The 20,335-nt window shown below is 52.7% G+C and overlaps 1 protein-coding gene across 1 annotated transcript; it reads right to left on the bottom strand.

Annotated features, from left to right (window-relative positions):
* Window positions 1–212: 212 nt before the first annotated feature.
* Window positions 213–18,930, bottom strand: DCTN5 (dynactin subunit 5). Its single transcript, XM_032976223.2, has 7 exons — window positions 18,734–18,930; window positions 16,921–16,989; window positions 15,194–15,312; window positions 13,253–13,364; window positions 6,933–7,035; window positions 6,344–6,450; window positions 213–4,961 (listed from the first exon to the last, which is right to left on the bottom strand). The coding sequence occupies exons 1-6, from the start codon at window positions 18,779–18,781 to the stop codon at window positions 6,350–6,352; spliced, it is 552 nt and encodes a 183-aa protein (XP_032832114.1). The 5' UTR covers window positions 18,782–18,930; the 3' UTR covers window positions 213–4,961; window positions 6,344–6,349.
* Window positions 18,931–20,335: the final 1,405 nt, after the last annotated feature.

Raw genomic sequence — 20,335 nt, 5'->3', positions numbered from 1 at the left:
TGTTGTTGCGAAACTCCCTTCGCCGTGGAAGTCGAGGAGTCGTAGGTACCCTGGCCCAGCATGAACGCGGTACGGAAAAAAAATGTGGACTAATCTCCATCTGTTCCACCTTGAAGGGGGATAGAGTGTTTCCCCCTCCCCTCTTGTGCAAGGCGTGGGGTTTCTCCCGGTGCTCGGGTTTCACCACACCTCGTTAATTGACCGAAAACGTCTTAATCAGAATGTTTATTTGTACTGCAGGATAAATCCGATGATCTGTGAAGCTCTCCAGTAGGGGCACGGGGTCAGAAGGTAACAGCAACAAAAGACAATAGGCGTGCAAAGTATCGGAAGGGTGAAAAATCGCATAACTATGAATAACTAAATTTTGATTTAAAGCTTTCGTGACTGCAGGGATTCGTATTCTTGGTTCTTTCGGTAAAGTCACGTAGAAGGGAAACAATACAATAATTGTATTGTTTTATATTTTTATTATTTTGTTTCCCTTCTACGTGACTTTACCGAAAGAACCAATAATATGAATAACTAATCGTAGCTTTTACCATTTCTGGCAAAAAAAACAGGCGTTAAGATGTTTAAACAACAAATAGACACCTTTTGCAAGGAATCAAGTTCGCATTAACCGCGAGGTTCCTATTTGGTGTTTGAACATCTCAAATCCTCCTGTTTTGTTGCCAGAAAGGGTCAAACCTATTCTTGTTCCCACTCCGATCCTGGCAAAAAGGCCATACGTTTAAATGGCGCAACTGTTTTTTTTTTATTTTACCAGGTAAAGCCCACGGAGCTGTTTCGCTTCTTTTCAAAAGCGACTTGGCCATCACAAACGACAGCTCAACGAAGTGGCGGCTTCTCGTCGTCAGGCGGACATTCATGGCAGCTCAATAAGCTGACCATGGGCGACGTTTTTAAACGCAGTGGGAGAAACCGGAGGATCCGGAGAAAACAATGCACGCGGCCACGGGGAGAGATAAGACGCGCACACTCCCGAATAAAGACGGAGGACTGCAGATCTTGGGCAACTGTTGGTAGCGCCGACTCAGAATACGAATATTTATTTATACTGGAGGAGTCCGATGAGCTATGAAGCTCTTTTTCACCGCCTGTCTGCTGCTGCTGCCTTCCAGCTCGGCCGGAGGTTCCTCAGCGATTGGGAGACGCGGTTTGGCGCAAATGATAACGACGTCGCCGTCGATAAAACTCAAACCCAGGTGACTCGTGTGGTGCACCGTGCGAGATGAGAGGCAAGATCCCGAACATCCGATTCCGTTGGCGCGTTTAATCGTGACGGTTTCTCCCATAATACAGTTGTTTTTAGTTAGAGCGCGTAAGTTACGTCGTTAAACCCGCCACCACCCATTTAGTGAGGTTTGTCACGTAAACAAAACATGCCAATCCGTTACGAGTACATCGCCACGGGTGTGTTGGAGAGCAAAGCCACAACATTTACAATCCGAGTACAACGTTTCGCCAGTAATTACAACCGGCGTCATCAGGCGGCAGCCAGATTTGTGGCTTGTACAGCAAATCGGCAGCGGCGGTCGTCTTCGTGTTCGCGGGGCACGTGGTCGACGCTACCCACGGCTCCACTGACAGTGTGCGGAATCGATCGCCTACGGTGGACGCAAAAAAAATCTCCGTGCTGCCGGTCGCCGCACCCTGCCGTAACGTCGCGAAGAGCGGCCGCAACTTGGACAAAAGGAGACGGGGAAACGGAGGGGGAACGGTACAGAAGACAGGGCTGAAAACGAGAAAGCCTCGATATTGGTCAAAAGTTAGAATCGACATCTTTACCACCAGCATCATCGTTATCATCATCATAAGTAGCTGCATCATAACTCCTCGCTGCTGGACAGTCACGCACTCGCTCGTTCCGTTCGTCCGATCTCGTCGGATATCGGAAGCCAAGCAAGGAGAGTGATCAGATGGGTTACAACTGCAGCAAGCTAATACACTCACAGAGACCCATAGACTACTCACACAGAGACCCATAGACTACTCACACAGAGACCCATAGACTACTCACACAGAGACCCAGACTACTCACACAGAGACCCATAGACTACTCACACAGAGACCCATAGACTACTCACACAGAGACCCATAGACTACTCACACAGAGACCCATAGACTACTCACACAGAGACCCATAGACTACTCACACAGAGACCCATAGACTACTCACACAGAGACCCATAGACTACTCACACAGAGACCCATAGACTACTCACACAGAGACCCATAGACTACTCACACAGAGACCCACAGACTACTCACACAGAGACCCACAGACTACTCACACAGAGACCCACAGACTACTCACACAGAGACCCATAGACTACTCACACAGAGACCCATAGACTACTCACACAGAGACCCATAGACTACTCACACAGAGACCCATAGACTACTCACACAGAGACCCATACACTACTCACACAGATACCCATAGACTACTCACACAGAGACCCATAGACTACTCACACAGAGACCCATAGACTACTCACACAGAGACCCATAGACTACTCACACAGAGACCCATAGACTACTCACACAGAGACCCATAGACTACTCACACAGAGACCCATAGACTACTCACACAGAGACCCATAGACTACTCACACAGAGACCCACAGACTACTCACACAGAGACCCACAGACTACTCACACAGAGACCCACAGACTACTCACACAGAGACCCACAGACTACTCACACAGAGACCCATAGACTACTCACACAGAGACCCATAGACTACTCACACAGAGACCCATAGACTACTCACACAGAGACCCATAGACTACTCACACAGAGACCCATAGACTACTCACACAGAGACCCATAGACTACTCACACAGAGACCCATAGACTACTCACACAGATACCCATAGACTACTCACACAGAGACCCATAGACTACTCACACAGAGACCCATAGACTACTCACACAGAGATCCATAGACTACTCACACAGAGACCCATAGACTACTCACACAGAGACCCATAGGGCTCACACAGAGACCCATAGACTACACACAGAGACCCATAGACTACTCACACAGAGACCCATAGACTACTCACACAGAGACCCATAGACTACTCACACAGAGACCCATAGACTACTCACACAGAGATCCATAGACTACTCACACAGAGACCCATAGACTACTCACACAGAGACCCATAGGGCTCACACAGAGACCCATAGACTACACACAGAGACCCATAGACTACACACAGAGACCCATAGACTACTCACACAGAGACCCATAGACTACTCACACAGAGACCCATAGACTACTCACACAGAGACCCATAGACTACTCACACAGAGACCCACAGACTACTCACACAGAGACCCATAGACTACTCACACAGAGACCCATAGACTACTCACACAGAGACCCATAGACTACTCACACAGAGACCCATAGACTACTCACACAGAGACCCATAGACTACTCACACAGAGACCCATAGACTATTCACACAGAGACCCATAGACTACTCACACAGAGACCCATAGACTACTCACACAGAGACCCATAGACTACTCACACAGAGACCCATAGACTACTCACACAGAGACCCATAGGACTCACACAGAGACCCACAGACTCGCACAAAGACCCATAGACTCACACGGAGACCCACAGACTCGCACAGAGAACCACAGACTCACACGGAGACCCACAGACTCGCACAGAGACCCACAGACTCACACAAAGACCCATAGATTCACACAGAGACCCACAGACTCGCACAAAGACCCATAGACTCACACGGAGACCCGTAGTTTGTTGTCCTACCCCCGCACCTCCGATTAGCACGCTTGGCTACGTAAGGTGCGAAAGAAGTTCAACAAACATGCATAATTACCATCAATCAACATAATCTACAACCGTCGACGTCACTAAGCGTACGATGATGATGATGATGCTGCCAGCGATGGCGACGATGGCGTTGCCGATGAGGTTGCCAATCGGGAACCGCGAACCGTGACAATTCGTTGAACGAGTCAACGGTGAATCGTTAAAGAACTTTGGAAATTCCACATTCCCGCTGGCAGGAGCAGTGCGTCTCTCCGCAAGTGAACTCTCGACTGGGCGAATTTTTGTTGTTGTTGTTGTTCTCGTCGTTGTCCGGGTTGTGGGTGAAATGTTGCGAACAAAAATAAATAAAAACGCCTTTAAGCGCGAGCCGGTTTAATCATTCGCCGCTCCTCACTCGTCGGGGGTTCCTCGACAACTCGAGTTGTCACGCAACCGCAAGGAAACCAGTTTCAGTAGCTCGGCTCCTCCCCGGTGGATGGTCAGAGGCAGTCGGTGGACATGTGATCACGACCACGTCGGTAAAGGAAACCAGTTTCAGTAGCTCCGCTCCTCCCCGGTGGATGGTCATAGGCAGTCGGTGGACATGTGATCACGACCACGTCGGTAAAGGAAACCAGTTTCAGTAGCTCCGCTCCTCACCGGTGGATGGTCAGAGGCAGTCGGTGGACATGTGATCACGACCACGTCGGTTAAGGAAACCAGTTTCAGTAGCTCCGCTCCTCACTCGTAGACGGTCAACGACAGGCGGTGGGGCCACGTGACCGCTAACTCGACGGCAATTGAACCGATTGCTCGCCACTCCTTGCTCGTCGGGGGGGGGGTCATGCTGGCAAAGTAATCCAACAGCTACTTTATAGAAGCAATACAAACAGACGTGGTCACAGTCTGCCCCCCCCCCCCCACAGCTCCACCATAGCTAATCAATATGAATATGCTTCATATCGTCATTTACATGCATTTTGCATTATCTGTGGCTTATGTTTGAGCCGTGCCACTATTACCCCCCCCCCCGCCAACGCCCCCCCCCCACCAACGCGCCAAATGATAATCGAGAGTTGACTCTTGCGACCATTTCACGCGGGGATATTCTCTTCGAGTTGAACGTAACAAAAAGGCTAACAACAGTCCAAGTTCCTGCAAAACAAAAACGGACAAAATATTAAAATTTGCTAAAAGTTGACATCATCATCATCATCAGCTGCATCAGAAGCTCATGCAGCGGCTGCATCGAGATCATTCTTACCAACATCACTGTATGTAAATAAGGAACAGGCTTTTATCCTTCCTGGCAAAAGCAACACGAGTGTTAACATGTTCTAACGCCAAACAGACGCCGACTGGGAGAAATAGGAAGCCGCTGTTCTTACGTCATCATTTTTGATGCTCGCAAAAAGGGTCCCCCCTCCCCCCCCCGCCATAGATAAAGTTGCTCAACCCGAGCTATTGATGCTTTGGTATTTGTCTTTGTTGCTGTTCCCCTTTTGGAGTTGTTCTCTGGTCTAACACTGGTGAGACTGAGCCATGAGGAAGGTTGCCGTCTCTGGTGTAGGCCCATCAGTTTCAAAGACAATGCACCATATATTATCAGAGCACGTTTGAAAAATAAGAATACGTGTTGACCCTTTCTGGCACTAAAACACGATTGTGTTAAAATGTTCAAACACCAAATAGAAATGTTTTGCAAGGACTGTACTTGTGGGGAACATGCAAACATTGTTTGTATTGATTTGGTGTTTGAATATCTTAACACATCTGCTGTTTTATTGGCAGAAAGGGTAAACACGTATTCTTATTTTTCATCATTTTTGATGCTGGCAAAAGGGGTCCTCTCAAAGATATCACTATGTAAACTACAACTAACAACATCAACAAAAGTGTGATGATGATGATGCCAGTGATGATGTTGCATTAACTGATGGTGAAGATGTTGTTGCTACTGCCGATGATGTTGGTGATTATGATGGTAATGCCACTGAAGGTGAATTATGTGGCTGCTGCTGCTGCCGATTATGGAAATGCTGCTGATGATGTTGTCACTGTTGCTACTATCACTGCTGCGAATGATGACTCTGCTGCTTGTGCGATGACCGCTGTTGATGCCACCGCTTATGTGGTGATGATGATGTTAGCCACGATGAGATGGAGATGATGTTGACAACGTTGCAGTTACTGCTGCAGTTGCTGTTGAAACCGATGCTAAAGCTGACGGTAATGATGACGATGACGGCGGTGATGATGAGCCGGCAGTGATGATGAGCCGACAATGATGACGATGACGATGACGAGCCGACAAGGACGATGATGATGACAATGACGACGACGATGATGAGCCGACAATGACCATGATGATGACGATGATGATGATGACGATGACGACAATGATGATGACGATGATGACGGTGATGATGACGGTGATGATGAGCCGACAATGACGACGATGAAGACAACAACGACGGTGATGATGAGCAAACGATGACGACAATGACGACAATGACGACGACGAGGGCGACATTCACCTTTTCTCAGTTGACCTGTGAGATGGGCAGAAACCTCTGGTAGTAGCTCTTGGTCACGTCCATCATCAGGTCTTGTGTGCATTCAGGTAGCTCCCCGGTGCACAGTCCTGATTCAAAGACAAAGATCCCCCGTATAGACTTCACATTTCTTTGGGGCAAGTGCTGTTAGCGAGCAGCACCGATGAAGGCCGGCACTGAAACACACGAGGGGGTGGGTGGGTGGCCAGCACCACGCCTGGCTGCCTTCGTCTCCCGAGTGGCGATGTTTACACGTCGCACCAGGTACTCATTTGATAGCTGAATCAACCATCGCTTCCCCGCCTTTTACGCTCGGATTTCTCGTCCAATCGGTTCAACTCTCCGGCCCTAGCCCAATCTTCGTTTAAGGCCTCTCTGCAACGATCAGAGGCCCTGACGCAATTGCCGACCTTCCGTTTGCGCGCGCACCGCGTCAGGCGAGTGTGGTCTGTTGTTTTCGGCTCTTTACACCGGTAAAATAAAAAAGATAGTTTCGGGTCGTTTTAATTTTACAGCTTAAGAGATTGCATCGGCTGCGCGAAAGAAGGCCAAGACGCGTGCCCGCACTCACCGGGGGAGCCGGAGAAACTGGTGAAGGGAGGCACCACCGTTTCCGGAGGCAGCACCGTCCCATCCTCGATGCGGCAGCAGTCCTTGAGCACGCAGCGCCTGCCCTGCACCGCACACGGTCGCGCGCGGTGGCGTCACACACCGGCAACAGCCGTGCCTCACAGCGAGCCTCACAGCGAGCCCACAGCGTGCCCCACAGCGAGCCCACAGCGAGCTCACAGCGTGCCTCACAGCGAGCCCACAGCGAGCTCACAGCGAGCCCACAGCGAGCTTACAGCGTGCCTCACAGCGAGCCCACAGCGAGCTCACAGCGAGCCCACAGCGTGCCCCACAGCGAGCCCACAGCGAGCCCACAGCGTGCCTCACAGCGAGCCTCACAGCGAGCCCACAGCGAGCTCACAGCGTGCCTCACAGCGAGCCCACAGCGAGCTCACAGCGTGCCTCACAGCGAGCCTCACAGCGAGCCCACAGCGAGCCTCACAGCGAGCCCACAGCGAGCTCATAGCATGCCTCACAGCGAGCCCACAGCGTGCCTCACAGCGAGCCTCACAGCGAGCCCACAGCGAGCTCACAGCGTGCCCCACAGCGAGCTCACAGCGAGCCCACAGCGAGCTCATAGCGAGCTCACAGCGTGCCCCACAGCGAGCTCACAGCGAGCTCACAGCGAGCTCACAGCGAGCTCACAGCGTGCCCCACAGCGAGCTCACAGCGAGCCCACAGCGAGCTCACAGCGAGCTCACAGCGTGCCCCACAGCGAGCTCACAGCGAGCCCACAGCGAGCTCACAGCGAGCTCACAGCGTGCCCCACAGCGAGCTCACAGCGTGCCTCACAGCGAGCCCACAGCGTGCCTCACAGCAAGCTCACAGCAAGCTCACAGCGAGCTCACAGCGTGCCCCACAGCGTGCCCCACAGCGAGCTCACAGCGAGCCCACAGCGAGCTCACAGCGAGCTCACAGCGTGCCTCACAGCGAGCCCACAGCGAGCCCACAGCGAGCCCACAGCGAGCTCACAGCGAGCTCACAGCGAGCTCACAGCGTGCCTCACAGCGAGCCCACAGCGAGCCCACAGCGTGCCTCACAGCGAGCCCACAGCGAGCCCACAGCGAGCTCACAGCGTGCCTCACAGCGAGCCCACGGCGAGCTCACAGCGAGCTCACAGCGTGCCTCACAGCGAGCCTCACAGCAAGCTCACAGCGAGCCCACAGCGAGCCTCACAGCGAGCCCACAGCGAGCTCACAGCGAGCCCACAGCGAGCTCACAGCGAGCTCACAGCGAGCCTCAAAGCGAGCCCACAGCGAGCCCACAGCAAGCTCACAGCGAGCCCACAGTGAGCTCACAGCGAGCTCGCAGCGAGCCTCACAGCGAGCCCACAGCGAGCTTACAGCGAGCTCACAGCAAGCTCACAGTGAGCCCACAGCGTGCCTCACAGCGTGCCTCACAGCGAGCGGCGCCCGGGTTCGGTTCCAGGCTCGGGTGTGCCTTTCGCTCCCTGGTCTGCAGTGTGAGAGTACGTGTGTGTGTGTGAGAGTACGTGTGTGTGTGAGAGTACGTGTGTGTGTGTGTGAGAGTACATGTGTGAGAGTACGTGTGTGTGTGAGAGAGTACGTGTGTGTGAGGGTACGCGTGTGTGTGTGTGTGTGAGAGTACGTGTGTGTGTGTGTGTGAGAGTACGTGTGTGTGTGTGTGAGAGTACGTGTGTGTGTGAGAGTACGTGTGTGTGTGTGTGAGAGTACGTGTGTGTGTGAGAGTACGTGTGTGAGAGTACGTGTGTGTGTGAGAGTACGTGTGTGTGTGTGAGAGTACGTGTGTGTGTGAGAGAGTACGTGTGTGTGAGAGTACGTGTGTGTGTGTGTGTGAGAGTACGTGTGTGTGTGTGAGAGTACGTGTGTGTGTGTGTGAGAGTACGTGTGTGTGTGTGAGAGTACGTGTGTGTGTGTGTGTGAGAGTACATGTGTGTGTGTGTGAGAGTACATGTGCGTGTGTGTGTGAGAGTACATGTGTGTGTGTGAGAGTACGTGTGTGAGAGTACGTGTATGAGAGTACGTGTGTGTGTGTGAGAGTACGTGTGTGTGTGAGAGTACGTGTGTGTGTGAGAGTACGTGTGTGAGAGTACGTGTGTGTGTGAGAGAGTACGTGTGTGTGTGTGAGAGTACGTGTGTGTGAGAGTACGTGTGTTTGTGTGTGTGAGTACGTGTGTGTGTGTATGAGAGTACGTGTGTGTGTAAGAGTACATGTGTGTGTGTGTGAGAGTACGTGTGTGTGTGAAAGTACGTGTGTGTGTGTGTGCTTATAACCGGCTCCAGTTTAACAGCAGAGGTCTCACTCAGAATCAGTCGAGCGCCAATATCTTTTCATCGGTTGCGTAACGCTGTGTGGAAGCTACCTGGTCTGTCGCTCCGCACTAAGCTTCAGGTCTTCTCTGCCACAGTCATTCCCTCCCTTCTCTACGCTTGCGAAACGTGGACCCCCCTAATGGAACATCTTCACCGGTTAGAAGCATTTAGGCTGGCCTGCCTACGATCCATCCTGGGTTTAACCAGGCTGGATTGTGTGAGGAGCTCACAAATCCTTTAAAGATCTGGGCATGGTCCCATCGGTGAGCTCCTCCGGCAGGTGAGCTCCCCCGGCAGGCAAGGCTGCGTTGGCTGGGTCATGTAGCCCGCATGCCCAGCCACCGCATGCCGAAACAGCTTTTGTTCGGCCAGATCGAGGGGGCTAAACGGGCGCGGCACGGCCAAAGAAGAGATGGAGTGACGTGGTACAGGAGGACGTGGAGCTGAGTGGACTTGCCAATGACTGGTACCAGCGGTGTCAAGATCGGCCTCTGTGGAGGAGGCTCGTGAAAGACGCTACTGGACAGTTGGAGGCAGTCGCCCTCCAACAACAACGGAGGGCGGAAGAGCGACGCTCACAACAACGAGCGGAGCGCCGGGTGGCTGAAGCACAGCAGGTTGTCACAGTAGGGGGCACAGGTGGTGCATCAGCCAGTCATCTCAGTCAGTCGACCCGTGGCACCTGGGTCTGCCCCGTGACCTGCCAGCGGGCGTTCGACACTTCACGTGGCCTCAAGGTGCACATGGCCTGGCACAAGCGAGCTCACAGCGAGCCCACAGCGAGCTCATAGCGAGCTCACAGCGTGCCCCACAGCGAGCTCACAGCGAGCTCACAGCGAGCTCACAGCGTGCCCCACAGCGAGCTCACAGCGAGCCCACAGCGAGCTCACAGCGAGCTCACAGCGTGCCCCACAGCGAGCTCACAGCGAGCCCACAGCGAGCTCACAGCGAGCTCACAGCGTGCCCCACAGCGAGCTCACAGCGTGCCTCACAGCGAGCCCACAGCGTGCCTCACAGCAAGCTCACAGCGAGCTCACAGCGAGCTCACAGCGTGCCCCACAGCGTGCCCCACAGCGAGCTCACAGCGAGCCCACAGCGAGCTCACAGCGAGCTCACAGCGTGCCTCACAGCGAGCCCACAGCGAGCCCACAGCGAGCCCACAGCGAGCTCACAGCGAGCTCACAGCGAGCTCACAGCGTGCCTCACAGCGAGCCCACAGCGAGCCCACAGCGTGCCTCACAGCGAGCCCACAGCGAGCCCACAGCGAGCTCACAGCGTGCCTCACAGCGAGCCCACGGCGAGCTCACAGCGAGCTCACAGCGTGCCTCACAGCGAGCCTCACAGCAAGCTCACAGCGAGCCCACAGCGAGCCTCACAGCGAGCCCACAGCGAGCTCACAGCGAGCCCACAGCGAGCTCACAGCGAGCTCACAGCGAGCCTCAAAGCGAGCCCACAGCGAGCCCACAGCAAGCTCACAGCGAGCCCACAGTGAGCTCACAGCGAGCTCGCAGCGAGCCTCACAGCGAGCCCACAGCGAGCTTACAGCGAGCTCACAGCAAGCTCACAGTGAGCCCACAGCGTGCCTCACAGCGTGCCTCACAGCGAGCGGCGCCCGGGTTCGGTTCCAGGCTCGGGTGTGCCTTTCGCTCCCTGGTCTGCAGTGTGAGAGTACGTGTGTGTGTGTGAGAGTACGTGTGTGTGTGAGAGTACGTGTGTGTGTGTGTGAGAGTACATGTGTGAGAGTACGTGTGTGTGTGAGAGAGTACGTGTGTGTGAGGGTACGCGTGTGTGTGTGTGTGTGAGAGTACGTGTGTGTGTGTGTGTGAGAGTACGTGTGTGTGTGTGTGAGAGTACGTGTGTGTGTGAGAGTACGTGTGTGTGTGTGTGAGAGTACGTGTGTGTGTGAGAGTACGTGTGTGAGAGTACGTGTGTGTGTGAGAGTACGTGTGTGTGTGTGAGAGTACGTGTGTGTGTGAGAGAGTACGTGTGTGTGAGAGTACGTGTGTGTGTGTGTGTGAGAGTACGTGTGTGTGTGTGAGAGTACGTGTGTGTGTGTGTGAGAGTACGTGTGTGTGTGTGAGAGTACGTGTGTGTGTGTGTGTGAGAGTACATGTGTGTGTGTGTGAGAGTACATGTGCGTGTGTGTGTGAGAGTACGTGTGTGTGTGTGAGAGTACGTGTGTGAGAGTACGTGTATGAGAGTACGTGTGTGTGTGTGAGAGTACGTGTGTGTGTGAGAGTACGTGTGTGTGTGAGAGTACGTGTGTGAGAGTACGTGTGTGTGTGAGAGAGTACGTGTGTGTATGTGAGAGTACGTGTGTGTGAGAGTACGTGTGTTTGTGTGTGTGAGTACGTGTGTGTGTGTATGAGAGTACGTGTGTGTGTAAGAGTACATGTGTGTGTGTGTGAGAGTACGTGTGTGTGTGAAAGTACGTGTGTGTGTGTGTGCTTATAACCGGCTCCAGTTTAACAGCAGAGGTCTCACTCAGAATCAGTCGAGCGCCAATATCTTTTCATCGGTTGCGTAACGCTGTGTGGAAGCTACCTGGTCTGTCGCTCCGCACTAAGCTTCAGGTCTTCTCTGCCACAGTCATTCCCTCCCTTCTCTACGCTTGCGAAACGTGGACCCCCCTAATGGAACATCTTCACCGGTTAGAAGCATTTAGGCTGGCCTGCCTACGATCCATCCTGGGTTTAACCAGGCTGGATTGTGTGAGGAGCTCACAAATCCTTTAAAGATCTGGGCATGGTCCCATCGGTGAGCTCCTCCGGCAGGTGAGCTCCCCCGGCAGGCAAGGCTGCGTTGGCTGGGTCATGTAGCCCGCATGCCCAGCCACCGCATGCCGAAACAGCTTTTGTTCGGCCAGATCGAGGGGGCTAAACGGGCGCGGCACGGCCAAAGAAGAGATGGAGTGACGTGGTACAGGAGGACGTGGAGCTGAGTGGACTTGCCAATGACTGGTACCAGCGGTGTCAAGATCGGCCTCTGTGGAGGAGGCTCGTGAAAGACGCTACTGGACAGTTGGAGGCAGTCGCCCTCCAACAACAACGGAGGGCGGAAGAGCGACGCTCACAACAACGAGCGGAGCGCCGGGTGGCTGAAGCACAGCAGGTTGTCACAGTAGGGGGCACAGGTGGTGCATCAGCCAGTCATCTCAGTCAGTCGACCCGTGGCACCTGGGTCTGCCCCGTGACCTGCCAGCGGGCGTTCGACACTTCACGTGGCCTCAAGGTGCACATGGCCTGGCACAAGCGTCGTGGTGACGTCACCGCCACTTAGTGGCGAATGGCGGATGTTGTTGTTGTGTGTGTGTGTGAGAGTACGTGTGTGTGTGAGAGTACGTGTGTGTGTGTGAGAGTACGTGTGTGTGAGTACGTGTGTGTGTGTGAGGTACGTGTGTGTGTGTGTGTGTGCGTGTGTGCGAGTGAGTGTACCCGGTGCGGTGTGTAGTAAACATCGCCACTTGGGTGATGAAGGCATCCGGGTGTGGTGCTGGTCACCCCCCCCCCCCTCATGTGCCACAGTACCGGCCTTCACAGGTGCTGCTACCCGCAAACGGCACTCGCCTCTACGGTCTGTTAAAGGTTACTTACACAGGGGATCTTTCTCTTCGGAGAGAGTAGGGCAGTTGTCCGGTGAGTGGAGGAGTTTTCCGCACTTGGGCAGTGTGTTTTTACGGCCGGACCCGGTTCAGCAGCCGAGGTTTTGCTTCCAATCAGTCGCAGCGGCATTATCTTTTCATCAGACGCGTAACGCTGATGTGCGGAAGCTACCTGGGCCGGTCGCTCCAATGCAAAGCAACCGGAATCTTTTCCCCGGCCACAGTCGTGCCTGCCCCTCCCTTCCCTCTACGCCTGCGAGACGTGGAGCCCTCCAAAAGGCTCAAAACCGCTTCGGGGCTGGCCCGCCGCCGATCATCCATCCCTCGGGTTTAACCCGCGGACCGGTCCCGCGTCGTCGTCGCCGTGTGGAGGGTGCGAGCACTCACGATGACGCAGTTCTTGCCGATGTGGACGTACGATCCGATCTGCGCGGCGCTGACGACACAGTCCTCCTCTATGAACACGTGGTCCCCGATGTGCAGAGGGAAGAACGCGACCCTGAGGAGCGCACAAAGGCAATGGTACCACCCGCCCCCCCCCCCCTCCTGTGTAGCCTTGACAGACTGTTGGGGCAAGTTCTGCGAGCAAGTAGCACCCGTAAAGGCCGGCACGGCATGCGGGGAGGCCCAGGGCCGATTCAGATAATTGTCGCTGGTGTTGACCGTGAGCGGGAATCAAACTCGGGTCGCCGGGTTCGTAGCGCAGCGCTCGCACACACAGACGCTAGATGCTAGATGTACATGTATACGCTCTACACTTACAGACAACGATCTCCCTGTGATGCGATGATGATGATGATGGTGGTGGTGATGATGGTGGTAGTAATGATGTGTAATGTGTCTCACCCGTGGATGATGGTGATGGTAATGATTATGGTAATTACGACAATGATGATCGTGGTGTTGATGTGTTTAGTATGTGTGAATCTCACTCCTTGATGGTGTTGGTGGTGATAATGACGACGACGATGTGTGTAGTGTGCAGGTCTCACCCGTTGATTATGGTGATGATGGTCGTGACGGTAATCGTGATGCTAATGATGACGGTGGTGATGATGATGGTGGTGGTGATGGTAACCGAGATGGTAATGACAATGACGCTGGTGATGGTGGCGATAATGGTGGTGAATGTAATCATGATGACGGTGGTGATGATGGTGGTAATTATGATGCTAATGATGATGGTGATGATGGTGGTGATGATGATGAAGGTGGCGGTGATGATGACAGTGGTGGTGATGGTAACCATGATGGTAATGACAATGACGCTGGTGATGGTGGCGATAATGGTGGTGATGGTACATGATGACGGTGGTGATGGTAGTGTTGACGGTAACCATGATGGTAATGATGACGGTGGTGATGGTGGCAATACTATTGATGGTAACTATGATGATCGTGGTGGTGATGGTAATCATGATGGTAATGACGATGATGGTGGTGGTGATGGTATCATGATGGTAATGACGATGACAGTGGTGATGGTGGTGATGATAATGGTAATGATGACTGTGGTGAAGGTGGTGAAGGTAATCATGATTCCAATGACGTTGGTGATTGCGATGATGGTAATCATGATTGTAATGACGGTGGTGATGGTGGCGATGATGGTAATCATGATTGTAATGACGGTGGTGATGGTGGCGATGATAATGGTGGTGACGATAATCACGATGACGGTGGTGACTGTGGTGACGATGGTGGTGGTGGTGATGGTAATCATGACGGCGGTGATGGTGGCGACGGTAACCATTATGGTAATGACAATGACGGTGGTGATGGTGGTGATGATAATGGTGGCGACGGTAATCACGATGACGGTGGTGACGATGGTGACGATGGCAATCATGATGGCGGTGATGGTGGTGACGGTAACCATTATGGTAATGACGATGACGGTGGTGATGGTGGTGATGATAATGGTGGCGACGGTAATCACGATGACGGTGGTGACGATGGTGACGATGGCAATCATGATGGCGGTGATGGTGGTGACGGTAACCATTATGGTAATGACGATAACGGTGGTGATGGTGGTGATGATAATGGTGGCGACGGTAATCACGATGGCGGTGGTGATGGTGGTGACGATGGTGACGATGGTGGGGGTGATGCTAACCACAATGGTAATGACAATGACGGGGGTGATGATGGCGGTGGGGGTGACGGTGATCACGCTGGTAATGACGATGACGGCGGTGATGGTGGTGATGACGGCAATCACGCTGGTAATGACGATGACGGCGGTGATGATGACGGTAACCACGATGGTAATGACGATGACGACGACAACGACGGTGGCGATGGCGTGAGAAGTGAGCGAGTCACCCCTTGCTGAACTTCTTGAACGGCGGGCGGATGACGCTGCGGCTCTTGATGACGCAATGTCGCCCGACGCGCACGTTCGCCAGGTCGCCGCGGATGATGCAGTCGTTCATCACGATCGTCTGAGACAGCGGAGACCAATGCACGGTCAGGGGCATAGTACTAGTGTTGTAGACTCATAGTGCTCACATCTATTAATCCGATGTTGCTCATTTGCAAGGCCCGGAGGCCACTGGCGGCTCCTGATGGGCGGTCACCGACAATACACAGAGAGTGAAAACACCCCACCACCGTCATCATCATCATCGTCATCGTGCTGCTGTCACAAACGCCCCAATGGTTTCAAATGTGTGGCAGCCCTCCTCACACTGACGATGTCTTATCGGCGAAAGTGCCCCCCTACCCTCTCTGAGAATCAGTGAACGCTGCTGTTCATAGCTTCCAGATTTCGAAGACAATTTGGAACCGCCTCGGTTTCGTCTCTCAGCCATCTGCATTCTGCAAATCACTACATTTTTAGTGTGAAAGTAATTTTACGACGTAATTGCTATCCTTATTGCGTGCTTTTTTTAAAATCTGTAATTGTGGAACGCTTCAATGTCGTCTGTGGGCCAAGTCGCCCCTTGAAAGAGAAGAAAAACTGTTTAGCTTTACGGGCTTTAATCGGTGGCAAATATAATCTTCTCATTATGATGCTATTGGGTGATAGTGCGAGTGTTAATACTCATGCTACTAACAGTACTAGTGTTAGTACGAGTGGCAGTGTTACTGCTAACGTTTAAGTGTTAAGAGTGTATTCCACAATAACACTACAGTGGAATACACTGGGTTATGTAGCCCGCATGCCCAGCCACCGCATGCCCAAGCAGCTTTTGTTCGGCCGGATAGAGGGGGCTAAATGGGCACGACATGGGTTGGAGAAGAGTTGGACTGATGTGGTACAGGAGGATGTGGAGCTGAGTGGACTTGCCGAAGACTGGTACCAGCGGTGTCAATATTGGCCTCTGTGGAGGAGGCTCGTGAAGCATGCTGCTACTGGGCAGTTTGAGGCAGTCGCCCTCCAACAACAACGGAGGGCGGAGGAGCGACGCTCACAACGAGCGGAGCACCAGGTGGCTAATACACAGCAAGCTGGCACAGTAGAGGGCACAGGCGGTGCATCGGGCCAGTCATCTCAGTCGGTCAACCCATGGCACCTGCTGGGTCTTTCCCATGACCTCCTGTCAGTGAGTCTTCGACGCCGTGGTGGCGTCCCCGTCGATTATTGGTGAATGGCGGGTGTTGTTGTAATAGCGTTCAAGTTTATTTTGTTTCAAGAGACGAGGTTGAGTCTCATTTGCAGGAGGGACCTGGGGCATTAGTCCACCATTGGGGGGGGGGGACGATGGTTTCTGTGTACAATATTCACTGAATACACTGCGGTGTAATTTTGTACTTTGGCAAATCTGGAGCCTGACACCGGCGCACAACGGCCTACTCTTTAACGTCCACTTGTGAACAGAAGGCACGTGGTGTATTACGGCGGTAATAACTAGGGCGGCTGCTGGATATGAACCCTGAACCTCGGCAACAGGCGACTAAGCCGTGTGCTGGTATGAGTGTGCGTCTTGGTGCGAGTTCTTCTGTTGTACCATTAGCGTTAGCTTCAGGGCTATGCGTGTGACCGATGTGGAATTCACCACAATCAGCCAAGCTCAATCCACTGCTGGATGAAGTCTCCACAGACTCACCTTGCCATTCAGGACTATATTCTGGCTCCCACACAGCACGGACTGTCGACTCACTTTGTTTCCCGAGGCCTGGCGAGAGAGAACGGGGAAAGGGGGTTAGCGCGAGGAGAAATGGACTGGGCCCCGCCATGGCAATGTGGAATTTACCCCGCTGGCGACGGGCAATCGACGAAGATGAATGGTACCTCGCACTTGCTTGAGCAGAAATATTTTGAAGAGACTGACCGGCGTACTTGATGTGAATAATTCATCTCAATGGTTCTCACCTGATGCAATGAATCTCAATGTCATCTCATCTGGTTTAAAGCTTTCGTGACTGCAAGGATTCATCTTCTTTGGTTCTTTTGGTAAAGTCACGTAGAATGAGAATAAAATAATAAAATGAAATAATAAAATTCTCACGACGTTTCGGCCACAACACAAGTAGCCTTCTTCAGGTGAAAGAACAGAACTGTCGGGACGACAGAGCTTCAATTGTCGGGACGACAGAGCTTCAATTGAAGCTCTTCAATTGAAGCTCTGTCATCCCGACAGTTAAGTTCTTTCACCTGAAGAAGGCTACTTGTGTTGTGGCCGAAACGTCGTGAGAATTTTATTGTCTTATTTTATTATTTTATTCTCATTCTACGTGACTTTACCGAAACACCCAAAGAAGATCATCTCATCTGGTTAAACGAAGGACGCGAATCCTGCTGCGCTACGAACCCGGCCACCTAAGTTCGATTCGCGATCACATTGCAGAGGCGAGCGACATCTGGACGGGCCCTGGCTCCAGCGTCCCGTCAACCAGCACTGACCAGCGTGGTGAAGTATGGCCAAACACTCCGTCGCGACTGACACGGCGTGGGGAGGCTCCCACACATCTGTCAACCCCTTATCAGTGCCCTAACTTATTAAGACAAATTCAGACCTTATTGGTCACACCATGCCGCTTCTAAATATCGACGCTAATACTAAAATATACAAGACACTTTATAAACGTATGGAAGTGAAAACAATGTCCCCTGTACAAGAATAGGGCGTAAACTGTGTGGGTGTACAGCTGTGTGAATGGCCAGCACCACGCCCGGCCGCCTTTGCCTCCCCAGTGGCAATGTTAACACACTGCGCCAGGTACCCATTTGAGGCGGAGTCGATCTAGGGGAGGCCCAGGACCGATTAAGATACGTATTCATCACTGGTGTTGACCACGAGTGGGAATCGAACTCGGGTGGCCGGGTTCGTAGCGCAGCGTAGCAGCTAACCGCTGCACCACCGCTCCCCACACAAAGATCCCGCGTATAGCCTTAGACCGGGTGGCCAGCACCACGCCCGGCCGCCTTTGTCTCCCCAGTAGCGATGTTTCCACACCTGCACCAGGTACTCATTTGAGGCGGAGTCGACCTAGGGGAGGCCCAGGACCGATTAAGATACGTATTCATCACTGGTGTTGACCACAAGTGGGAATCGAACTCGGCTCGCCGGGTTCGTAGCGCAGCGCAGCGCTAACCGCTGCACCACCGCTCCCCACGGTGTTCACCGGCACAAGCCCATCGAAATAAAACCATCACAAATATCCTTCCAAAACAGATACGCATGGACTAACGTCGCTCGTATATTAACGGCGCATCAGTTAACGCGTTGATGGCGAAATGTTGCATCGTTAAAGATTCTCTTTTATTTTGACGATTTAAAGAGTTTAGTGTGGGCGGGGGGGGGGGGGGGGCCCTGGGACTAGCTCGCCCTAGGCCCCCGTTGACTTGGACGCAAACGAAAATAATCTAAAGCCGTAAACGACAACGGAGGGAGGGAGCGGCGCGTTCATCGACTCAACTGTCTCGATGTACTCGGCCTTGACGTAGAATATGTCGGAGAGTTCCATGGCTAATCTACAATAAACAACAACAATATAGCGGCTGCACTAAAAAAACACAAATTAATAATCGGGGCGTTCCGAGTCTCCGGTGTTTAAGGAGGGCCAGGCGGCGGGGGGGGGGTGGTCCCAGTCCCACCCGCAACGGTTCCGTCGGAAACGCGGCTGTAGCCAATTGAGGGGCCGGTATGAAGAAAAAAGTTCCGGCTCTTCCGATGTCAATTCTCCGTTTCACGATTTAAAAAAAAAAATTGTTGGTAAAGGCGCAGCCCCTGCAATTGCCCGCTGACAAGAGGTCACTACGCCCGCCCACCCACCCCCCCGGAATGTCTCATCCACGCATCCCTCTCTCTCGCCTCGCGGTGTTTAATTACAGCAGGCGAACATCAGTGGCTGGGGCATCCTAGGGTTTTTTCCGTCCTTCAACCGAACCTGCAATGACCCGGATCGGTGAAGTATGGTCAAATGCTGTTGGCGAGTAGCACCTATGAAGGCCGGCACGAACACACAACGGGGTGGGTGGCCAGGGACCACGCCCGACCGCCTTTGTCTCCCCTAGTGGCGACGTGTACACACCGCACCAGGTACTCATTTGAGGCTGGGTGAACCTAGGGGAGGCCCAGAACCGGCTCGGATAATCGTCACCGGTGTTGGTTGCCATGAGCTGGAATGGAACTCGGCTCGCTGGGTTCGTAGGGCGGCAGGACCGCTCGCCACTCACTGAACACTGCATGGCCATCAATTTCTCATCCACTTACCCATTTACTCACTCGCCACACTGCTAAACAACATTGGTATTACACGCTTTATATTAACTCACTCTGTTGTTGTTGTATCCTCAAATCTTATAACGCAATTTTAACCCACTTCCCAATGTGGTATAGACTGCAAACTTGGTATACTGATGTCATACTGTATTCTATCATAAAAAAATATATATTTTTAAAAATATTTTTTATATGTTACGTTTCGGCTTGGGTCTATTTGTTCACGCTCAACTGGCGTTGGCTGTAAATCACCACGGGCCCCTTACGTTGTGGCAATCTTCAGGGCCACTTCCTGGAGTCGTGGAGTTCTGACTTTACTAGTAGGGTACTTTTCATTAAAGCGTGTTTTTAAAAAAGTTTTTTTCAAATAAAATTTATTTTACCAGGCAAGGCCTACTGAGCTATGTAGCTCTTTTTTCAGAATAGAACCTGGCTATCACGAACGATAGCTCAAGTGGCTTGGCGTGTGGAAATCTATCGCAGTCCAAATACTAAAAAAAAACGCGTGATGTTGATTCTGAATGAGGGAAAACCCGGAGGACCCGGAGAAAAATCCACACGGCCACGGGGAGAGAAACACGCAAACTCCAGGCATACAGCAGGCATCAGGGTCGGTATAGAACCTACAACCTCCTGTATACCAGGCAAGCTAGTTAACATCTCATCACCAGAATGCTCCAGAACACAAAACCTCTCTTTCTGCTTCCCTTGCAATGAACCACTTTGTAATTTCTTCCCAATCCTTTTGCCCAAGGCTCTTAACGAGGTTCCTCAGTTCAAGGGACGTGTTCACTAT

This window comes from Petromyzon marinus, chromosome 58, assembly GCF_048934315.1.
Source record: "Petromyzon marinus isolate PM22_M1 ecotype Great Lakes invasive population chromosome 58, UKy_Petmar_22M1.pri1.0, whole genome shotgun sequence".
Classification (NCBI taxonomy): domain Eukaryota; kingdom Metazoa; phylum Chordata; class Hyperoartia; order Petromyzontiformes; family Petromyzontidae; genus Petromyzon; species Petromyzon marinus.
Note: the sequence above shows the minus strand (reverse complement) of the source record. Positions and strands in the feature narration are given on the sequence as shown.

Excerpts from the sequence above, each read along its gene's own strand:
- DCTN5 (XM_032976223.2), bottom strand. The coding sequence starts at position 18,781 with ATGGAACTCTCCGACATATTCTACGTCAAGGCCGAGTACATCGAGACA. Across the intron at positions 16,990-18,733 it reads AGGCCGAGTACATCGAGACA|GCCTCGGGAAACAAAGTGAG; the intron begins GTTGAGTCGATG and ends CTCTCTCGCCAG. Across the intron at positions 6,451-6,932 it reads CAGTTTCTCCGGCTCCCCCG|GACTGTGCACCGGGGAGCTA; the intron begins GTGAGTGCGGGC and ends TCTTTGAATCAG.